Source organism: Hippopotamus amphibius, chromosome 11 (assembly GCF_030028045.1).
Source record: "Hippopotamus amphibius kiboko isolate mHipAmp2 chromosome 11, mHipAmp2.hap2, whole genome shotgun sequence".
Taxonomy (NCBI): domain Eukaryota; kingdom Metazoa; phylum Chordata; class Mammalia; order Artiodactyla; family Hippopotamidae; genus Hippopotamus; species Hippopotamus amphibius.
In genome coordinates this window covers 22810955-22831446 of record NC_080196.1, presented here as the reverse complement: position 1 = coordinate 22831446, position 20492 = coordinate 22810955, and the positions used below count along the sequence as shown (strand labels likewise).

At 36.8% G+C, this 20492-nt stretch overlaps 1 protein-coding gene across 1 annotated transcript; it reads left to right on the top strand.

Annotated features, from left to right (window-relative positions):
• Positions 1-437: 437 nt before the first annotated feature.
• Positions 438-1370, top strand: LOC130831451 (olfactory receptor 2G3-like). The gene has a single exon (XM_057699624.1). It carries the CDS (start codon positions 438-440, stop codon positions 1368-1370), a length of 933 nt encoding a protein of 310 aa, XP_057555607.1.
• The last annotated feature ends 19122 nt before the right edge of the window (positions 1371-20492 follow it).

The window sequence follows — 20492 nt, the reverse complement described above, 5'->3', positions numbered from 1 at the left end:
TGTCTCTCAGACTCTTGCTCATTTCATGTGTTTTTCAATTTATCTTTTATATCTATCATCTATCATGTTATCCATACATGTAACAAAAATCTTATTTTCAATTTCTTTGCTTTTTGATGATATCCATGTATATAGTCAGGATATTTTATCTTCAGAGAAATTGGGATACATCTCAAATCTGTTTTTGCATATGCTCTAATGTCTATTCTGTGTTTATATATTTCCTTGCAACGGATTTGGTGTTTACATGACTTTGTGTATTTGTCTCTCTTTCTGTATGTCAGCCTATTATACTTTTTTATTTTGCATAACTTTATTGTTTGTTATTTCTCTGGATAAGAAAATCAGTGTCTAAATGCTCATTTTACTCATTTGTTATTTTTCCATTGGCTATAATATCTCAGGAATGACCAAGAAAGGTGACTCACAATGAAGCAATGAAAGGGACAAATTTTAGCACTCCAGCAGGGTTCATCTTACTGGGCTTTTCTGACCAGCCACACTTAGAGATGGTTCTCCTTCTGGTCGTCTCTATTTTATACATTCTGACACTTATGGGGAACACAGCAATCATACTGGTCTCATACTTTAACCCCAAACTCCACACACCCATGTATTTCTTCCTCTCGAATCTCTCCTTCCTGGACCTCTGTTTCACTACCAGTATTGTCCCACAAATGCTTTGGAATCTCAAGGGGCCTGAGAAGACCATTAGCTACACTGGTTGTGTGATCCAACTGTATGTTTCTTTGGCGCTGGGCTCCACGGAGTGTGTCCTCCTGACTGTTATGGCCTATGACCGCTTCAATGCTATCTGTCGACCCCTCCACTATAGCGTTATCATGCACCCAAAGCTTCTCCAGCAACTCCCAGCTCTGGCCTGGATCAGTGGTTTTGTGGTGTCCACAGTTCAGACCATCCTCGTTTTCCAGTTGCCTCTCTGCAGCCACCACAGGGTGGATGATTTCACGTGTGAGGAGCCTGCCCTGATTAAAATTGCCTGTGCAGACACAACCTTCCTGGAAAATGAGCTCTCCATAGCTAGTGTCCTCTATGTTGTTTTACCTCTGGGGCTTATTCTGGTCTCCTATGGCTACATTGTTAGGAGTGTGCTGAGGATAAAATCCACGGAAGGCAGGAGGAAAGCCTTTGGGACTTGTGGGTCCCACCTAATTGTTGTGGTTTTGTTCTTCGGGACTATAACTTCAGTCTACATCCAACCCAAGAGCAAGTACACACAGAATCGCAGTAAATTCCTCACCCTCTCCTATACTGTAGTGACACCCTCCCTTAACCCTTTGATCTACACCTTGAGAAACAAAGAGTTTAAGTGGGCTCTAAGAAGGTTGCTGGCAAGAGACCCAAGTTAGGGAGAAATGTGAAATATCCTCCTGCAGTCCCTCAGATGTTGGAGACTTTTAACATCATCTAATTATGGTTTCTCCTTTCATGTATAAAGATCTCAGCTAAATCTCTTGAATAAGAAATCTGAAGTTTTCTTTCTATGATATCCTGAAGTTACCTACTCTAAATCCTTCTTATCCTCCTTTCCAGAAAAGTTATGTCCTTTTTTTTTTTTTGGTTATTTTCTAAAGATTCTATGAATAAATAAATAAATAGTTTGTGCATATGTATATATATTACAATTTCATAAATCCTAGAGTTATTGCTCTAGTGATTAACTGGTGCCAGATATCATTAACGATAATGATATGGTTATAACAGAACTATTTTCTTATCGCAGAAGAAATATTCTGCCTCATAGAGGTAGAGCTCGGATCATAGCTTCAGAAGTTGGGGTTTCCCTGAGAACTTCCTGTTACTCTCCAGGTCTCACATTTAATAGATTCACAGGCCATAGGTGGCTGTCCATAGTTTACATAAAAGTGAAAAGGTCCACTGGAAAACCCACAATTACCTAACAGTTTTTCTTATTTGGGGGACTGTGGACTCTTGTTCATTCACTAGAGGCTGAGATTAAGCACACCCAGGGATTTTTCTGATCTCTCCCACCCACTGAGGAAGCTTCCAAGGGATATGAGCTATGAGAGTGAATATGTCTCCATTCATACATCTCTTGTCAGCACAGAATACCTGTTCATCTCTTTTAATCAGTTCTTCAGCTCTGTATCTGGAATCTAAGTAAATACGCAAACAGACTTTCCAGTATTCATTACATGTGAATATTTAAATTTGACAAAGTAAAGAGATATCTTTACAAAATAGAACATGTATTATTAACTTTTATGGATATTACAATTTTATAGAATTTATAAAATTTTCTTCATATTGAATATAAAAGTTCTATCTGTTCCAATAACATACTTTAAAATACTGGTAATTTTTCAATTTAAAAATATTGACCTTGTTTTCCATATATTCACAGTAGTTATTTATTTATAAAATAGTATCAGGATGCTTATTGCCTTTAATTCTAGAGCCTGGTTAAGCATACTTGCAATATGTTATTGTTTTATGAGTGTGGTTCTTTAAGAAATATAAGTAAATGCTCTTAACAGAGATTTATCCTAAATTATCATTTTAACACAGATAAGCAACTCTAGTTGAATATAGTATGAAGTTAAATGGAATGGTTAAAAAAACCTGACCATATTGGTGAAGTAAAACATGACCTAGTCAGAAGGCATTGATAAGGTAACTTAATTGTTGTCTATGTAAACTTTGTATTTCTCTGTTCATGAGATAAAATTTGATTGACATTAATAAGTATACCTGTAGTTATAATCAAACTAAATTATTTCATTGATGGATTAGGACAGCCGAATGCCTAATAAACAATATGGTTACCCAAATAATTTAAAATCTTATTTCAAATAGACAATACTTGCCGAGACCAGCTCGGCGACTCGAGGTGAGTGATGGGTGCCGCAAGCTTGAAGAAGACACAGACACAGACTGAAGAGAAAGATGGGACCGGGGGACTCAAGACCTCTAGGATCAAGAGCCCTGCTGACTCATCCCAGGTTGCTTTTATTGAGTTCGTGGGCTAACATTCTCAGGTTACACCCATAAACAATCAAAGGCCTCACATGACTGAGGCAATTATCTTTGTTTACTTCCTGGGTCTGACTTGAGCAGGTGTGGATCTGAGCTGGGGGTGGAGAGCAAAACAGCCCTGGGGGCAGGAGACCTCTCTCAGATATTAGGGGTCTGTGCCCCACCCGTGTTGGCCCCTCTGCGACTGTGCCTGTCTTAGGTTGTTCCTCCCTTGAGGAATCTTACCCGTCTCTGGCTAACCAGTCATCCTCCAGGGCCAAACACGGTGATATAAGGAAGGTTCTATGCACCACCCCTGTTGGCCCCTCTGCGGCTGTGCCTGTCTTAGGTTGTTCCTCCTCTGAGGAATCTTACCCGTCTTTGGCTAACCAGCCATCCTTCAGGACCAAACAGGGTGATATTAGTCTCCACGCCCCGCACCCTCAGTTCCTCCACTGCTCAAGCAGGACATTCTGAATGCCATCGCTCGGCCCACATACTTCAACATTTTCAATGTTTCAAAAAGGTTCCAGAATGTCTTCCCACAAATACATTTTAAAAAATAACAAAAATGACACTTCTATGCCCATACTGAGATTAAAATAGTAATATTTTCCATATATTCTTTACATTTGTAGCAGTCTTACCTAGAGGCATCCATGATTATCAGTTTGTTTGTATTTTTCCTACAACATTTTAAAATATTTTAAAGAAAAAATATACAAATATTAGTGTTTTGAAATTTATATAAATTATAGCAAACTATATGCATCACTCACAGCATTAGGTGTTTAGTAGCTTGTCAAGTACATATGCAGTTTATTTTGTCATATACATATATCACATTTTATTTTGTTAACAGTATTTATATTGTTTTAATGTTTTAAAAATTTCAAACAATGCTGCAACACTGTTGTATATATCCTAGTATTTATGTGAAGGTGAGTCTATGCAGTAGGTAACTATCAGTGTAATCTCTCTGTTAAAGGATAAGCTCATTAACAATTACAAAAATTAATTGATACTTTAAAATTTTTCTGCAGAGTTACTATATTGATTTACACTCCCACCAAGACTGTATGAGAAAACTCATTGCCTATCCTTCATTCAACAAGTGGTGCGGTTAGAATTTAACATTTAGAAATTTTGTCAAGGTAAACTGCTGAAAATACTGGTCTCAACTTGCGACACTGAGATGATTACATTGTTTCCCTCCTACAGCCTAGGATGTAGTTACTGTGATAAAAGGTTTTCTAACTTGAAATAATACCTGTATTCCTGAAATAAGTTGTGTTTTGTCTGTCATGTCATATCTTTAGAATATTACTTTTATATTTATGTAAATTGTTATGCAAAATTGTTATATTTATCCGTATAAGTGAGATTGGTCAGTAATATCATTTTCTGTTTGTGCATCAAGGTTACACTATTCTCATAAAATGAGTTGGGAAACTTCCTATTTCTTACTTACCTGTGGAAGAAATTAAGCCTGGAATTAACGGTTGAGTTTTCTCAAAGTTGCTCTCATAAAGTAGATTCAATCTTGTGCCATTAAAGATAGACCGTTGGATATTTATGATCCTGAGTTCACTTAAAAAAATTATTGGTCTGTTCAGGCTTTTTCCTTTTTGGGTGAATTTTGAGAATTTACATTTTTCTCTAGAAAATTATCCATTTGGTTTCGATTTTTAAGTTCCTTGCTTAACATCGTTCATGAAATAATAACTTGTGGCATTTAAGATTTCTATTATACTCTGTGTCAGTATCTGAATAATACTTGCTCGTTTAAATATCCTAATTATAGAGGTTTTCGGTTTTATGTCTTATCGAAGAATCAGCTTCCTGTTTTCACAGATCAACTCTGTTTAATTTGTTTTATGTCTTCTACTTCATTTACATGTCATTTTTATCTTTATTAACTTCTTTCCTCTGTCTGCTTTGGGTTTATTTTTCAGTTATTTCCTTAACTTCTTTTTTAAAAAAATATTTATTTGGCTGTGTTGGGTCTTAATTGTGGAATGCAGGATCTTCATTGCAGAAAGGGGGATCTAATGCCCTGACCAGGGATTGAACCTGGGCCCCCTACATTGGGAGCATGGAGTCTCCACCACTGGACCACCAGGGAAGTCCTGTTTCCTAAAATTCCTAACTCAAATTCTTAGCCCACGTTTTCCAAGCAATCTTATTTTCCAACAAATGCATTTACTCATAAATCTATAAATTCCCCTTTAAGTATTGTTGCATGCCACACAATTTTATATGTATTCTTGTTGAGGTTTAGTTATAAATGCTTTCTAAATTTAATTTTTATTTATCCTTTACCTTGAAATTATTTTACAATGTTGTTTTTAGGATTCAGATTCATGGATGTTTGGCTTTGATTGTATTAGTAACCTTTTTGGTATCATTTTGTTATTAATTTCTTACTTTGCTATACATGACTGGTGGATATAATTGGCAAGAAAAAGTCTTTAAAATTGTTGGTTTGTCATTTTTCTCCTAGTAGTTCTGAAAGATTGGCTCTATATATCTTAAAATGTTTTTTTTTTAATTTCATTTACATGTATAGACTGGAATTCACTTAAAATCAGTTCATAGAGAAAACAAATTGATAAAAGCACTAGCAAATTAGCCTACAACAAATCAAAGATGTATCTTGTAGTGTCTAACATAGCCAATAAAAGATTAATATAATAAGTTGCTAATAAGTTAATAGGTGAAGAAAGTGTATTCATAAAACAATACTTGATTAATTATAAAAATATAAATGCAGTAGAATAAAAATTAATAATCAATTGGACAAAAGGAAATATTACAGAAAAATAGCTACAAACTTCAGTAATTATGTAAATTATATATGAATAAATTATATTATGTAAACTACAAAAATGTAAATTGCCTGTTATCCAAATAAATACAGGTATTTTCAGAGTAATTTTTAAAGAAAAACTGAGATAAAAAATATATGAGGATGCAAAGAATAAAATACTTACCATGTGAACACTAGCCAAAAGAAGGCTTGCCTCATCATACTAGTATTAGACAAAGTAGACTTTAAGGGAAGAACTATTATTAGATATAAGGAGAGACATTTCATAATGCTAAAATATTTAGTCAACTTGGAAGTCATAATAATCTTAAATTTAATGCATCCTATAACATAACTTCAAAATAGAAAGCAAAATCTGACAAATAAAAAAGGAAATAAGACTAATCCACAGCCAGAAATGGATGAATAGCTGGTAGAAAAGGCAAATGAGTAAGGATATAGAAAATATGAATAACAAAACAAAATTTACCAATAAATATATGAGGACATTGAACCTAACAAATGCATACAAAAATTTTCAGGCATACACAGAACATATACAAAATGTTGACCATATGTTGAATACTAAAGAAAATACGAACACATTTCAAAAGTTAAAAAAGCATGAGCGTTTTATCTGACAAAAATGAAACTGAGATAGAAATCAATAACATAATGGACAAAGTTCTTAATATGTAAAAATTTCAAACATAGAAAGTGGAGATAGAATAATATAAGATAATGTACACAACAAGTAAATATTAACAATTATCAATATCATGACAATTTTGTTTCATGTAACTTCTCCCACAATTTTTTTGCTGTAATTGTTTAAAATCTGTATATTGTTATTAATTTTTTTGGAGAATAGTTGTTTTACAATGTTGTGTTAGTTTCTACTGTACAGCGAAATGAATCAGCTATACATATACATATACATATATCCCCTCTTTTTTGTATTTCCTTCCCATTTATGTCACCTCAGAGCACTGAGCAGAGTTTCCTGTGATATACAGTATGTTCTCATTAGTTGTCTATTTTATACATAATATCAATAGTGTATATGTGTCAATCCCCATCTCCCAATTCATCCCACCCCCCGCTTCTCCTTTGGTATCCATATGTTTGTTGTCTACGTGTATGTCTCTATTTCTGCTTTGCAAATAAGATCATCTATACCATTTTTTAGATTCCACATATATGCATTAATATATGATATTTGTTTTACTCTTTGTGACTTACTTTGCTCTGTATGACAGTCTCCATGTCCATCCACATCACTACAAATGACCCAATTTCATTCCTTCTTATGGCTGAATAATATTCCACTATATATATGTACCACATCTTCTTTATTCATTCATTTGTCAATGGACATTTAGGTTGCTTCCATGTTCTGGCTATTGTAAATAGTGCTGCAGTGAACATTGGGGTGCATGTGTCTTTTTTGATTTGTGGTTTTCTCTGAGTATATGACCAGGAGCGGGATTGCTGGGTCATATGGTAGTTCCATTTTTAGTTTTTTAAGGAACCTCCATACTGTTCTCCACAGTGGCTGTATCAATTTACATTCCCACCAAAAGTGCAAGAGGGTTCCATTTTCCACATACCCTCTCCAGCATTTATTGTTTGTAGATGTTTTGATGATATCTGTTCTGATCAGTGTGAGGTGCTATCTCTTGCAGTTTTGATTCGCATTTCTCTAATAATTTGTGATGTTGAGCATCTTCTCATGTGTCTCTCAGCCATCAGTATGTCTTCTTTGGAGAATTGTCTCTTTAGGTCTTTGGCCCATTTTTGTATGGGGTTGTTTGTTTTTTTGATATTGAGCTGCATGAGCTGTTTGTATATTTTAGAGATTATCCTTTGCTGTGATTCTAAAATGTAAATCCCAGGCACCATATCATTGCAAACATAATTTAGAATTAAAATTAACAATATTTCTTTATTATAATCTATCTGCCCATGTCCATTTTTCTGTCTGACAAATGTTTTCTTTTCTTTGGTTTGTTTAAATCATGATTCAAAGAAGTTCCACACCTTACATTTTGTTGGTATGTTTCTTAAGTGTCTTTTTATCTGTGACAGGGATCAGCAAACATATTTTGTAAAAGGTTAGGTAATTAATATTCTAGGCTTTGTGGCCCATAAACTCTTTGCAAAAGCCACTAAACTCTGTAGTTATAGCATGAAAGCAGCCCGTAGACAATGTGTAAAAAAGTTGCCTAGTTGTATTCTTCCAATAAAACCTTATTTACAGAAACAGGCAGCAGTCAGATTTGGCCCACTGCTTAGGATTTGCAAGCCAACCCTGGTTTACAGTTCTGTAGGGAAAGAGGTTCACCTATAAAAGCTAATAATATGCTATGATCTTATAACTTGATATAGGAAATAACTTCAAGTGTTATAAAGTTAATAAATTCCTTTTGGAAACTTTCTCTCTTTGTCTATATCTCCATATTTTTGTGCCCTGGACAACATGTCCTTTATCCTCTGCTGGTTCATCAATTACTGAATCAAGTGAACTTGAGCACATTCTAAAAATCCATTTGTTTGAGAATTTTGCTTTAAGACAGAACATGCCTGTGACTGGATTTTCGTGTAAACAGAAGATATTGTCTACGTGTTTGAAGATAGTAGTCACTTTAGGTATAGTTTAGATTTGCCTTAGGATAGTTTTAAAGTTAAAAGTTAGTGGCTCCATTGCATATGCTGATTAAAACCAAAGGAGAAGCTTCAAAAAAAATAAAAAAATCACTAGGACTCTAGGGAGGTAAATGATATATGGCCTCAAAATTTTTCCAGGTTAAAGGAAACAAAAATAAAGAAAAACAGGGCAGACTTTCAAGAAGACAATTTCAACAGGTAAATTCTACAAATATTGTATAAGAATAAATATTTAAAAACACACACACAAAAGAGGATCTTATGGTAAATTATTGAAGATAAGGCAAAACAAAAACTGACAAAATATCTCCTGCCACCATTCAAAAGGGTCATTACCATAAAGTAAGTCTCCAGCATGTTCTAGAGTTGGGGTTAAATAAAAGGGGACCCTTCTTTTGTGCTGGTGGAATAGACATCATAAAAGCCACTATAGAAAACATTATGGAAGTGCCTTTAAAAAGTAAACATTGAGGTACTGAATGAGCTGAGAGTCCCATGCCTAAGAGTATATGTGTTAAAACCAGAATTTGTGAAACCAGAATCTGTGAAAACTCACAGATCCATGGATGCACAGCAGCACCATGAAGACGACCTGAGATGTGGAGACATACAAAATGTCCTTGAACAGATGAGCAGACAGCAAAGAAGAGACACATATACCTACTGGAATATGACTCCACCATGTACAAGAGTGAAATAATGCCATTGGCAAGAACACAGATCAATCTATAGTTAATAAAACTAAGTAAAGTTAGTGAGAATCAGAAAGGCAAATATTCTATGAAATCACTTCTAGGTGGCATCTAAAAATACACACCGCTGAAATAACAGAAAACATAAGGAGACTCAAGGACATCAGACACAAACATATATTTGCCATACGGGGTTATGTGTATAAAAACAGATGATTGAACTTGATGTACCCCCAAAAAAATAAAAAAAAATAAAAAACATATATTTGCCAAAGGTGATAGTAGGGGTCAAGAGATCAATTAGGGGGATGGGGTTAACAAACTCTTTCGTGGAAAACTGATATTCAGCAAGGAAAGGCTATCAACACTGTCTAATAACCTATATGGGAAAAGAAGCCAAACATGAACAAATCAATGTAGATGGAGAAATGAAAATGATTCTCTACACCTACAACATACACAACATTGTATACCGATGTTACTCTGATAAAAAATAAGACAAACTAATTAGTAGTGGTCACGAGAAAAAACAAAATAAAATAAAATCAGATTTAAAAAATCTCACAAATTAGAAAGAAGCCTATACATGTGGCAAAACAGTTCAATTAAGGCTGTGGAAAAGAAAACAGAGACAATGGTTTACTTATCTTTTTCTCACCCCCCAAAATTTTTAAAAATATTCGGACATCTCAATAATAGTCTATCCAGTTACATAGAAAGATAGCTCTGGATGTGGAGAAGCTGTCACTCGTTTTGTCAGTTAAATACACAAATACCTATCTTACTCATCTTCCTGTATCTGGGAGGAAGTGCATTTTCTTAGTGACACTAATGGAGGAACCACAGAGGAAATCCCAACCAGAGAAGGAGAATGCCTGACTCGTTCTTAAGTAGTGACACCACAAAGATTTCATTTCATAAATGTTCTTGTCCCATTTAGACTGTAGACAGTAAACACAAATGCCTGTGTTGGGGGTGGGAGTCAGGGGATGTGGGGAATGGGAGAATCCTACTGGTGGATGGCACACAGGGACGACTGACTGCACAAAGGCGAATGCATGCTGTTAGTCATGCGATAGTCTTAGTCCCACAGGATGAATTAAAAAGTCATCGTGTGATAGTACATTGTAAAACTTCACAAAATTCAGGAACAGTTGAGAAAATAAGATGTCAGAGGTAGTGAAGATCTGCAAGTGCTTTTAAATAGCTAAACTGAAAAAGAATGATACTCTGTCTAGAAATAAATACTAAATCATATAAAAATAAATGTAAGGATCTCACTGGAGCTAAGGTTACAAGCAAAGTAGTCAAATTCTCTTCCCTGTCCCTGTCACTTAGAATAATAACAACCAGGTAAAATCTGATGTTTTTCATTACACTCTCTAATGTTTTCAGGATTTACTCTCTGTTGACCTTTGTCTGGGGACTCTGAGATGCATGTAGTACAGGTCAGTTTTATGTACACACCAAGATTGTTTAATTTCACTCATTGCCTACAGAAAGAGAGTGAGATGCTCAAGGCAGGAGTCAGGAGCCTACAGAAAGGAGCACCACTGGCAGTACAACAATTAGGCATGGACATTTTTCTGTCTCTACCTGATACGTTTTCTTGACCTAAAGTTTCTGATCCATGATTCCTGTGTGAAGGAAGGATGATGAAGCCCTTTCTATCTTTCTTCCCCAGTTGTTTAGAGTTAAAAATGCAAACATTGTAGAGGTAAAGCATGAATGAAAAATAGGGAATTAAAACACAATTTATCAGCATCAAAACCTCTTTCCTTTTAATGTTCCCAGTTAGTAAACCTCATAGGGCATTGCACACAATGTTCTCTATTATTACCAGTCTATAAACAAAATCTATTTTGAGTCATTCATCAAGTAACAAGGCACTGTGATATTAATCTGAAGATGGAGGCATTTCATGCTCAATGATAATTTGTATTATAGGTGCCTACTCAATGTAGTGAATAATAAAAAATTAAGTGACCATTGAACTTTGACAAGATTCTGAAGGTTTAACTCTTGAGATGGATTTTCAGTGATAGTTGGATGTATGAAAGAAATAGAGGAAGGAGACAAGATCATTTTAATAGCTCAGTGGCTTGGCTTCATGTGCCGCCTTACCCAGCCCCCATACCGAGGACAAGTACCTCCTATATATTTCTGCTTTGGAAATAATCCAACACAAGTGATTCATTTGGGGTCAGCTTGATATAATCAGTAATGTTTTATTGACTCTGTCCCTTATGACTTTCTGTTTTCATAATGAAATGCTTATTTCCTATCAACCAAAGGAAACCATGTGATATATTATTAGATAGTTTACCTGAAACACTTAGTACAGTGCCTGGCATCACGACAAGCTCAATAAATATTAACCTTCATGATTCTGAAATTGTCATTTCTAAAATGCTTGAATAGTAGATATGACTTATGTAAGTTGGCCCTTAAGGATTGTAGAGATGATTACCCATTGCTTTACCCATAGTTGTTTCATCAAGCACCTAATATCTAGCTAGGTGTTGCCTTCACCTAACCCAGCTGAAACTATTTTATCATTGATTTGATTAAAAAGTACTGGATAGTAATCATCTCCTTTGCAGGTGAGAAAACTGAGCTTACTAGTTTAAGAATTCTGGGGGATCTCAAGATGGCGGCGAAGTAGAGAGACGTGGAGTGCATCCCTCTCCACAGTTGCATTGGGAATGCACGGAAGGACGCAGTCATTCCCACAGAGAACCAGCTGAACACCAGCAGACGGCCTCGGACACCAGAAAGGGCAGCGGGGAGCCCAACATAGCCGGAAGGGAGGCATCTACGAGGGCTCAAAGAGAGTGAAGCGGCGGAGCTGTGGCAGACGGGAGGGAGTGAGAAACATACGGACGGTCCGCAGCGCAGCTCAGCATTCCCGGACCGAGACATCGATCCGCGGCTGAACGGAGGGTCCAGGAGCGGGAGCGTGGGAACCGGAGCGCTGGTTCAGGGTGAGAAACATTGTTGCCGGTAGGGTGATGGACCGAGAGGACAGGAGGGAGGAGGTCCGCGGAGAGGAGTGCCCGTCCCTGAGAGCTGCCCGGCCATGATGGCGGCTGGAGGCTGCAGGCTCCCGGGCGCGGGGGAGGAGCCGCGTGCATAGCCTCTCCCTCTCTTTCCGCGCCTCTGCAACAGGCAGTGGAGAGACGCCCTGCGGGCCACCTAAGGCACTCAGGGATAACAAGCACCCTCAGGCGCTCGGGCGGGGCTAGATTAAAACTCCTTGCAATGCCAGCAGCAGGGAGGCTGCCGAGAGAAAAAAAAAAAAAAACAGCATCAAAAAGAAAAAGCCCCGAGAGAGGCCCAACTCTAAGACTTTCTGTGTACACCTGAGCTACCAGCGCCCTCTGCAACAGGCACCTCCAAGCCTGACTGAAACAACAGTGCGCCACTGCTCACTCACTCCCAGGAGAAGGAGCCACTATTGTACCCTCTCCCTCCCCACACACCGACCCTTACAGACAAACAATAAAGGAACCTCTGCTGGTCACAGAATCACGCAAAAAAAAACCCAAGGCAAGGAGAAGGACACTTACAGCTGAGACGCTAAGGAAACAGAAATAGTAGTATCAATACCTATTGAACTGGTCCATTCTGGGATCAGTTCTGGATTTTTTTTTTTTTTTTTCTTTCTCTCTCTCTCTTTTTTTTTTTTTTTTTTTTTGATTTATTAAATACGATCTTAGCCCTAAGGGATCTACAAGTTTTATAACATAATTTTTTAAGGATATTTTTTATTCTTTTTTTTTTTTTGCCTTTTTATATACTTCTATATCTAGCTAAGTTTTTGGTAGTACGGACAAAATATCTTTCATACTTTCCTTTCATCCCTTTCTTTTATACACTTCTATTCCTTTCTTTTTCTTTGCATATTTCCAACCACATTATGCTCTTCTGTTCCCCTTTCTTCCAGCCATTTTAAGTGTATTTTATCTTAACATACTTATAAGCAACACTAGCGGTCTGCTCAGACTCCTTGCTCTATTCTCCAGATGATGCACCGCCTTGGTATTAATATTAGGCTTTTGTCTGTATCTTAGTTCTTAGTACAGTTGTCTAATTACATTCTGAGAATGTCCATTCTCTCTGGTGGTACTCCAGCTCATTTCTATATTTGATCCTAGCTTACAAAATCTCCCTGGATTGATGTTTGTATGTGTAAGGTGTTATTTGTTGTTTGTTTGCTTTTGCTTTTGTCTCTGATTTGTTCTGTTTCAGTTGTCAATTTCTGCTGGGTTTCTCTTTGAATATCTGATAGCACACTGGGGTTCTGTCAGATCTTTCTAGAGCCTTATGTCCTAACGGATTCAATAATTGTGTGTCTTATACATGTATGTGTTTCCTAGACTGAATATTCATTTAATCCAATACTTGGACATTAGTCTGAGGCTTGGACAGTCTTCTATAAACACCTCTATCACCAGGACAAGCAACCCCAAAAGCTTGGACAAGCATGAGGAAACAAAGAAACACCATGCAGGCAAAGGAGCAGGAAAAAAACCCACAAGACCAAATAAATGAGGAGGAAATAGGAAAAATGCCTGAAAAAGAATTTAGAGTAATGATAGTAAAAATGATACAAAATCTCGATAACAAAATAGAGAAAGTACAAGAAACAGTTCATAAGAACTCAGAAAAACAAACAGCAATGGATAACAAAATAACTGAAATTAAAAATACTCTAGATGCTATAACCAGCAGAATGACTGAGGCAGAAGAACGAATAAGTGAGTTGGAAGATAGAATGGGAGAAATAAACACCACAGAGCAGGAAAAAGAAAAAAAAATAAAAAGACTAGAAGACAGCCTCAGAGACCTCAGTGATAACCTTAAACGTACCAACATTCCAATTATAGGCATCCCAGAAGAAGAAGAAAACAAGAAAGGGTCTGAGAAAATATTTGAAGAGGTTCTAGTGGAAAACTTCCCCAACATGGGAAAGGAAATAATGAACCAAGTCCAAGAAGCACAGAGAGTCCCATACAGAATAAACCCAAGGAGAAATACACCAAGACACATATTAATCAAACTAACGACAATTCAACACAAAGAAAAAATATTAAAAGCAGCAAGAGAAAAGCAACAAACAACATATAAGGGAAAACCCATCAGGATAACAGCTGACCTTTCTACAGAAACTCTGCAGGCCAGAAGGGAATGGCAGGATATACTGAAAGTCCTGAAAGAGAGAAACCTACAGCCAAGAATACTCTACCCAGCAAGAATCTCATTCAGATTTGAGGGAGAAATCAAAAGCTTTCCAGACAAGCAAAAGTTAAGAGAATTCAGCACCACCAAACCAGCCTTACAACAAGTGCTAAAGGAACTTCTCTAAGGAGGAAACACAAGAAAAGGAAAACACCTACAAATACAAACCCAAAACAATTCAGAAAATGGTCATTGGAACACACATGTCAATAATCACTTTAAATGTCAATGGATTAAATGCTCCAACCAAAAGACACAGACTGGCTGAATGGATCCAAAAACAAGACCCTTCTATATGCTGCCTACAAGAAACCCACTTCAGACCAAGGGATACATATAGACTGAAAGTGAAGGGATGGAAAAAGATATTCCATGCCAATGGAAGTCAAAAGAAAGCTGGAGTAGCAATACTCATATCAGACAAATTAGACTTGAAAGTAAAGACTATTAAGAGAGACAAGGAAGGGCACTACATAATGATCAAGGGATCCATCCAAGAAGAACATATCACAATGGTAAATATCTATGCCCCCAATATAGGAGCACCTCAATACATAAGGCAAATGCTAACAGCTATAAAAGGGGACATCGACAGGAACACAATTATAGTGGGAGACTTGAACACCCCACTTACATCAATGGACAGATCATCCAAACAGAAAATAAATAAAGACACACAAGCTTTAAATGACACATTAGACCATCTCGACTTAATTGATATTTATAGGACATTCCATCCAAAAACGACAGACTACACTTTCTTCTCAAGTGCACACGGAACATTTTCCAGGATAGATCACATCTTGGGTCACAAATCAAACCTCAGCAAATTCAAGAAAATTGAAATCATATCAAGCATCTTCTCAGACCACAACGCCATGAGACTAGATATCAATCACAGGAAAAAAACTGCAAAAAAGACAAACACATGGAGGCTAAACAATTCACTCTTAAACAACCAAGGAATCACTAAAGAAATCAAAGAGGAAATCAAAAAATATCTAGAAACAAATGACAATGAAAACACAACAACTCAAAACCTATGGGACGCAGCAAAAGCAGTTCTAAGAGGGAAGTTTATAGCAATACAGTCCTACCTTAAGAAACAAGAAAATGATCGAATAAACAACCTAACCTTACACCTCAAACAACTAGAGAAAGAAGAACAAAGAAACCCCAAAGGGAGCAGAAGGAAAGAAATCATAAAGATCAGAGCAGAAATAAATGAAAAAGAAAGGAAGGAAACCATAGCAAAAATAAATAAAACTAAAAGCTGGTTCTTTGAGAAGATTAACAAAATTGATAAACCATTAGCCAGACTCATCAAGAAAAAAAGGGAGAAGATGCAAATCAACAGACTTAGAAATGAAAAAGGAGAAGTCACAACGGACACCTCAGAAATACAAAACATCATGAGAGACTACTACAAGCAACTATATGCCAATCAATTGGATAACCTGGAAGAAATGGATACATTCTTAGAAAAATACAATCTTCCAAGACTGAACCAGGAAGAAATAGAAACCATGAACAGACCAATCACAAGTACAGAAATTGAGGCAGTGATTAAAAATCTCCCAACACACAAAAGCCCAGGACCAGATGGATTCACAGGCGAATTCTATCAAACATTTCGAGAAGAGTCAACACCTATCCTTCTCAAACTCTTCCAAAATATTGCAGAAGGTGGAGCACTCCCAAACTCATTCTACGAGGCTACCATCACCCTGATACCAAAACCAGGCAAAGATGTCACAAAAAAAGAAAACTACAGACCAATATCACTGATGAATATAGATGCAAAAATCCTCAACAAAATACTAGCTAACAGACTGCAACAGCACATTAAAAAAATCATACACCACGATCAAGTGGGGTTTATCCCTGGGATGCAAGGATTCTTCAATATGCGCAAATCAATCAACGTGATACATCATATCAACAAATTGAAGGATAAAAACCATATGATCATCTCAATAGATGCAGAAAAAGCTTTTGACAAAGTTCAACATCCATTTATGATAAAAGCTCTCCAGAAAATGGGCATAGAAGGAAATTACCTCAACATCATAAAAGCCATATATGACAAACCAAAAGCCAACATTGTTCTCAATGGAGAAAAACTGGAAGAATTCCCTCTAAGAACAGGAACAAGACAAGGGTGTCCACTCTCACCACTGTTATTCAACATAGTTTTGGAAGTGTTAGCCACAGCAATCAGAGAAGAAAAAGAAATTAAAGGAATCCAAATTGGAAAAGAAGAAGTAAAATTGTCACTCTTTGCAGATGACATGGTATTATATATAGAAAACCCTAAAGACTCTACCAGAAAACTGCTAGCACTCATTGATGAGTTTAGTAAAGTAGCAGGATACAAAATTAATGCACAGAAACCTCTTGCATTCCTATACACTAACAACGGAAGAGCAGAAAGAGAAATTAAGGAAACTCTCCCATTCACCATTGCAACCAAAAGAATAAAATACCTAAGAATAAACCTGCCTAAGGAGGCAAAAGATCTGTATGCAGAAAACTTTAAGACATTGATGAAAGAAATCAAAGATGACACAAACAGATGGAGGGACATACCATGTTCCTGGATTGGAAGAATCAACATCGTGAAAATGACTGTACTACCCAAAGCAATTTACAGATTTAATGCAATCCCGATCAAATTACCAATGGCATTTTTCACAGAACTAGAGCAAGAAATCTTACGATTTGTATGGAAACGCAAAAGACCCCGAATAGCCAAAGCAATCTTGAGAAGGAAAAATGGAGTTGGTGGAATCAGGCTTCCTGACTTCAAACTATACTACAAGGCCATAGTGATCAAGACAGTATGGTACTGGCACAAAAATAGAAAGGACGATCAATGGAATAGAATAGAGAACTCAGAAGTAAGCCCAAACACATATGGGCACCTTATCTTTGACAAAGGAGGCACGAGTATACAATGGAAAAAAGACAGCCTCTTCAATAAGTGGTGCTGGGAAAATTGGACAGCAACATGTAAAAGAATGAAATTAGAACACTTCCTAACACCATACACAAAAATAAACTCCAAATGGATGAAAGACCTACATGTAAGGCCAGACACTATAAAACTCCTAGAGGAAAACATAGGCAGAACACTCTATGACATACATCAAAGCAACATCCTTTTTGACTCACCTCCTAGAATCATGGAAATAAAATCAAGAATAAATGAATGGGACCTCATGAAACTTAAAAGCTTTTGCACAGCAAAAGAAACCATAAACAAGACTAAAAGGCAACCCTCAGAATGGGAAAAAATAATTGCCTATGAAACAACAGACAAAGGATTAACCTCCAAAATATACAAGCAGCTCATGCAGCTTCATACCAAAAAAGCAAATAACGCAATCCACAAATGGGCAGAAGACCTAAATAGACATTTCTCCAAAGAAGACATACAGATGGCCAACACACACATGAAAAGATGCTCCACATCACTCATCATCAGAGAAATGCAAGTCAAAGCCACAATGAGGTATCACCTCACACCAATCAGAATGGCCATCATCACAAAGTCTGGAAACAACAAATGTTGGAGAGGGTGTGGAGAAAAGGGAACTCTCCTGCACTGTTGGTGGGACTGTAAGTTGGTACAGCCACTATGGAAAACAATTTGGAGGTTCCTTCAAAAACTACAAATAGAACTACCATATGATCCAGTAATCCCACTCCTGGGCATATACCCAAAGAAAACCATAATCCCAAAAGAAACTTGTACCATCATGTTTATTGCAGCACTCTTTACAATAGCCAGGACATGGAAGCAACCTAAATGCCCATCAACAAATGAATGGATACAGAAGATGTGGCATATATATACAATGGAATATTACTCAGCTATAAAAAGGGATGAGATGGAGCTATATGTAATGAGGTGGATAGAACTACAATCTGTCATACATAGTGAAGTAAGTCAGAAAGAGAAGGACAAATATTGTATGCTAACTCACATATACGGAATCTAAAAATGGTACTGATGAACTCAGTGACAAGAACAAGGAAGCAGATACAGAGAATGGACTGGAGAACTCGAGGTATGGGAGGGGGCGGGGGGTGAGGGGGAAACTGAGACGAAGCGAGAGAGTGGCACAGACATATATATACTACCAACTGTAAAATAGTCAGTGGGAAGTTGTTGTATAGCAGGGGGAGTCCAACTCGAGGATGGAGGATGCCTTGGAGGACTGGGGCGGGGAGGGTGGGGGGGACTCGAGGGGGGGGCGTCAAGGAAGGGAAGGAATATGGGGATATGTGTATAAAAACAGTTGATTGAACCTGGTGTACCCCCCCAAAAAAAAAAAAAAAAGTACTGGATAACCTAGACATTTCCATTCCCCAACAATAAGAGATCTATCTATTTCCTGTGAAATAATTAGTTTAGAACAACTTACAGCAATTTTATGACTGGGATACTGGCCTATATTGAGTAAATAATTATATGCTTCAGAGAAGGAAAAACAACTGATTAAAAAATGACCAAAACTGAAAAAATGCCTTGGGTGTTGGCTATCTATTTTAACACTTTAATCCACCGTCTTCCACAACCCTCTTTTCTTCAGACATCAGTTACATCCCCTATCTTTAATCCTAATATTTGAGGGAAAAAAGTAGATGGTTATCACTTCTGATGAGCCACTCCCTGATTTTGTCTGTGCACTCTCCTTATAACCTGCCAAAATTCAGAGGATGTAAACTTCTAAGACCATGCACTGAGAAGCTTTTGTTGTAGTCAGGACCATGTCTGATCTCAGGAAGATTGTGTGTCTCCTAAGAGAGAACCACGTCCCTCCTAGCAATGCCCTCAACTCCACACACACACACACACACACATACACAGCAGCATACAAGGCTGTGATTATGTGATGATATATCTGAGCTTTCTTCCTTCTGAAAAAAAGTGGAATATGTTATACTTCAGTTCTCCTCCATGTTCTGAATCCTCATTCCACCTCCCTCTCCCAGGAGACATATTTTCTTCTCACTAAAGTGTCTAGAAGTAGTTTGATTCTATCTCTCAGGAATTGCCATGGACAGAATTGTCTCTATTTGTTGGTAAAGGTTAACATTTAGGAAGCAAAATAAGTAAGTGTAAAAGACAATGTAAGAACAAACGTAAAAGGTACATCAGCAGTGGATTATAATAAATAACCTATATTATAGGTGACTGCTATCATAGATGTGCACATAATATGATACAATTTCAAGTGAAATGAACTACTGCAATCAAATCTTTGACCACTCTAAACTATTAATAGAAAATAGATTTTAAATTTTTTCTGAATTGAACAAAATAGCCATCAAAAATAATTATGAAAACTGCATAAGTAACTTTCATGTTACATGATGCAGTTAATATTTATTCTGATTTTATAAAAGATTCAAATTAATAAAGAATAATCTAGTTGCACATGAGTTTGACAAAGAGCCTACATGGAAAAAGCTGTAAATTACCAAATACTATTCATTGAAATGATTTTAAAAAGTGAGTAAGGTATTAGACACCTGTTGCTGTTATGCTAGAAAAGAAAAGGAGAAGTAATAGGGAAGATTGAGTTATTATTTGGACAAAATTCCCTTTATTGCAACCCTGTTAAATGAGTTATGCACAATGCCCTCTTTGGAATTCCACACAAAGAACTTACTGTCCCAATGTTATATATTCTGGTTTACACTTTTTGCTTTTAGTACTCCTGAATTAGAGCATGATTGCTTGAACAGGATTAAAATGTAGTTCTTACAATTATCGTTCTCTGAATCAGATATAGAGCCAGTGGGATATTTATTAGGTTTATGAGTACTGGACAAGACAGTTATCTTCTCTAACATTTTCCAACTCCTTAGTAACAGAATATTGAATTTATTTAGTGCGGCAAATGCACTCAGGTAAAGAACATATTTCTCAGCTTTCCTTGCAGCTTGATATAGTTTACAAGTAATTCTGGCTGATAAGATATAGATTGAAGTAGGTTGGTATATCCAGGAAGTTTCCTTAAAGGGAAGGTGTATGACTTGTTTTGACCTCCTCCATCCATCCTGCTGTCCTGGAA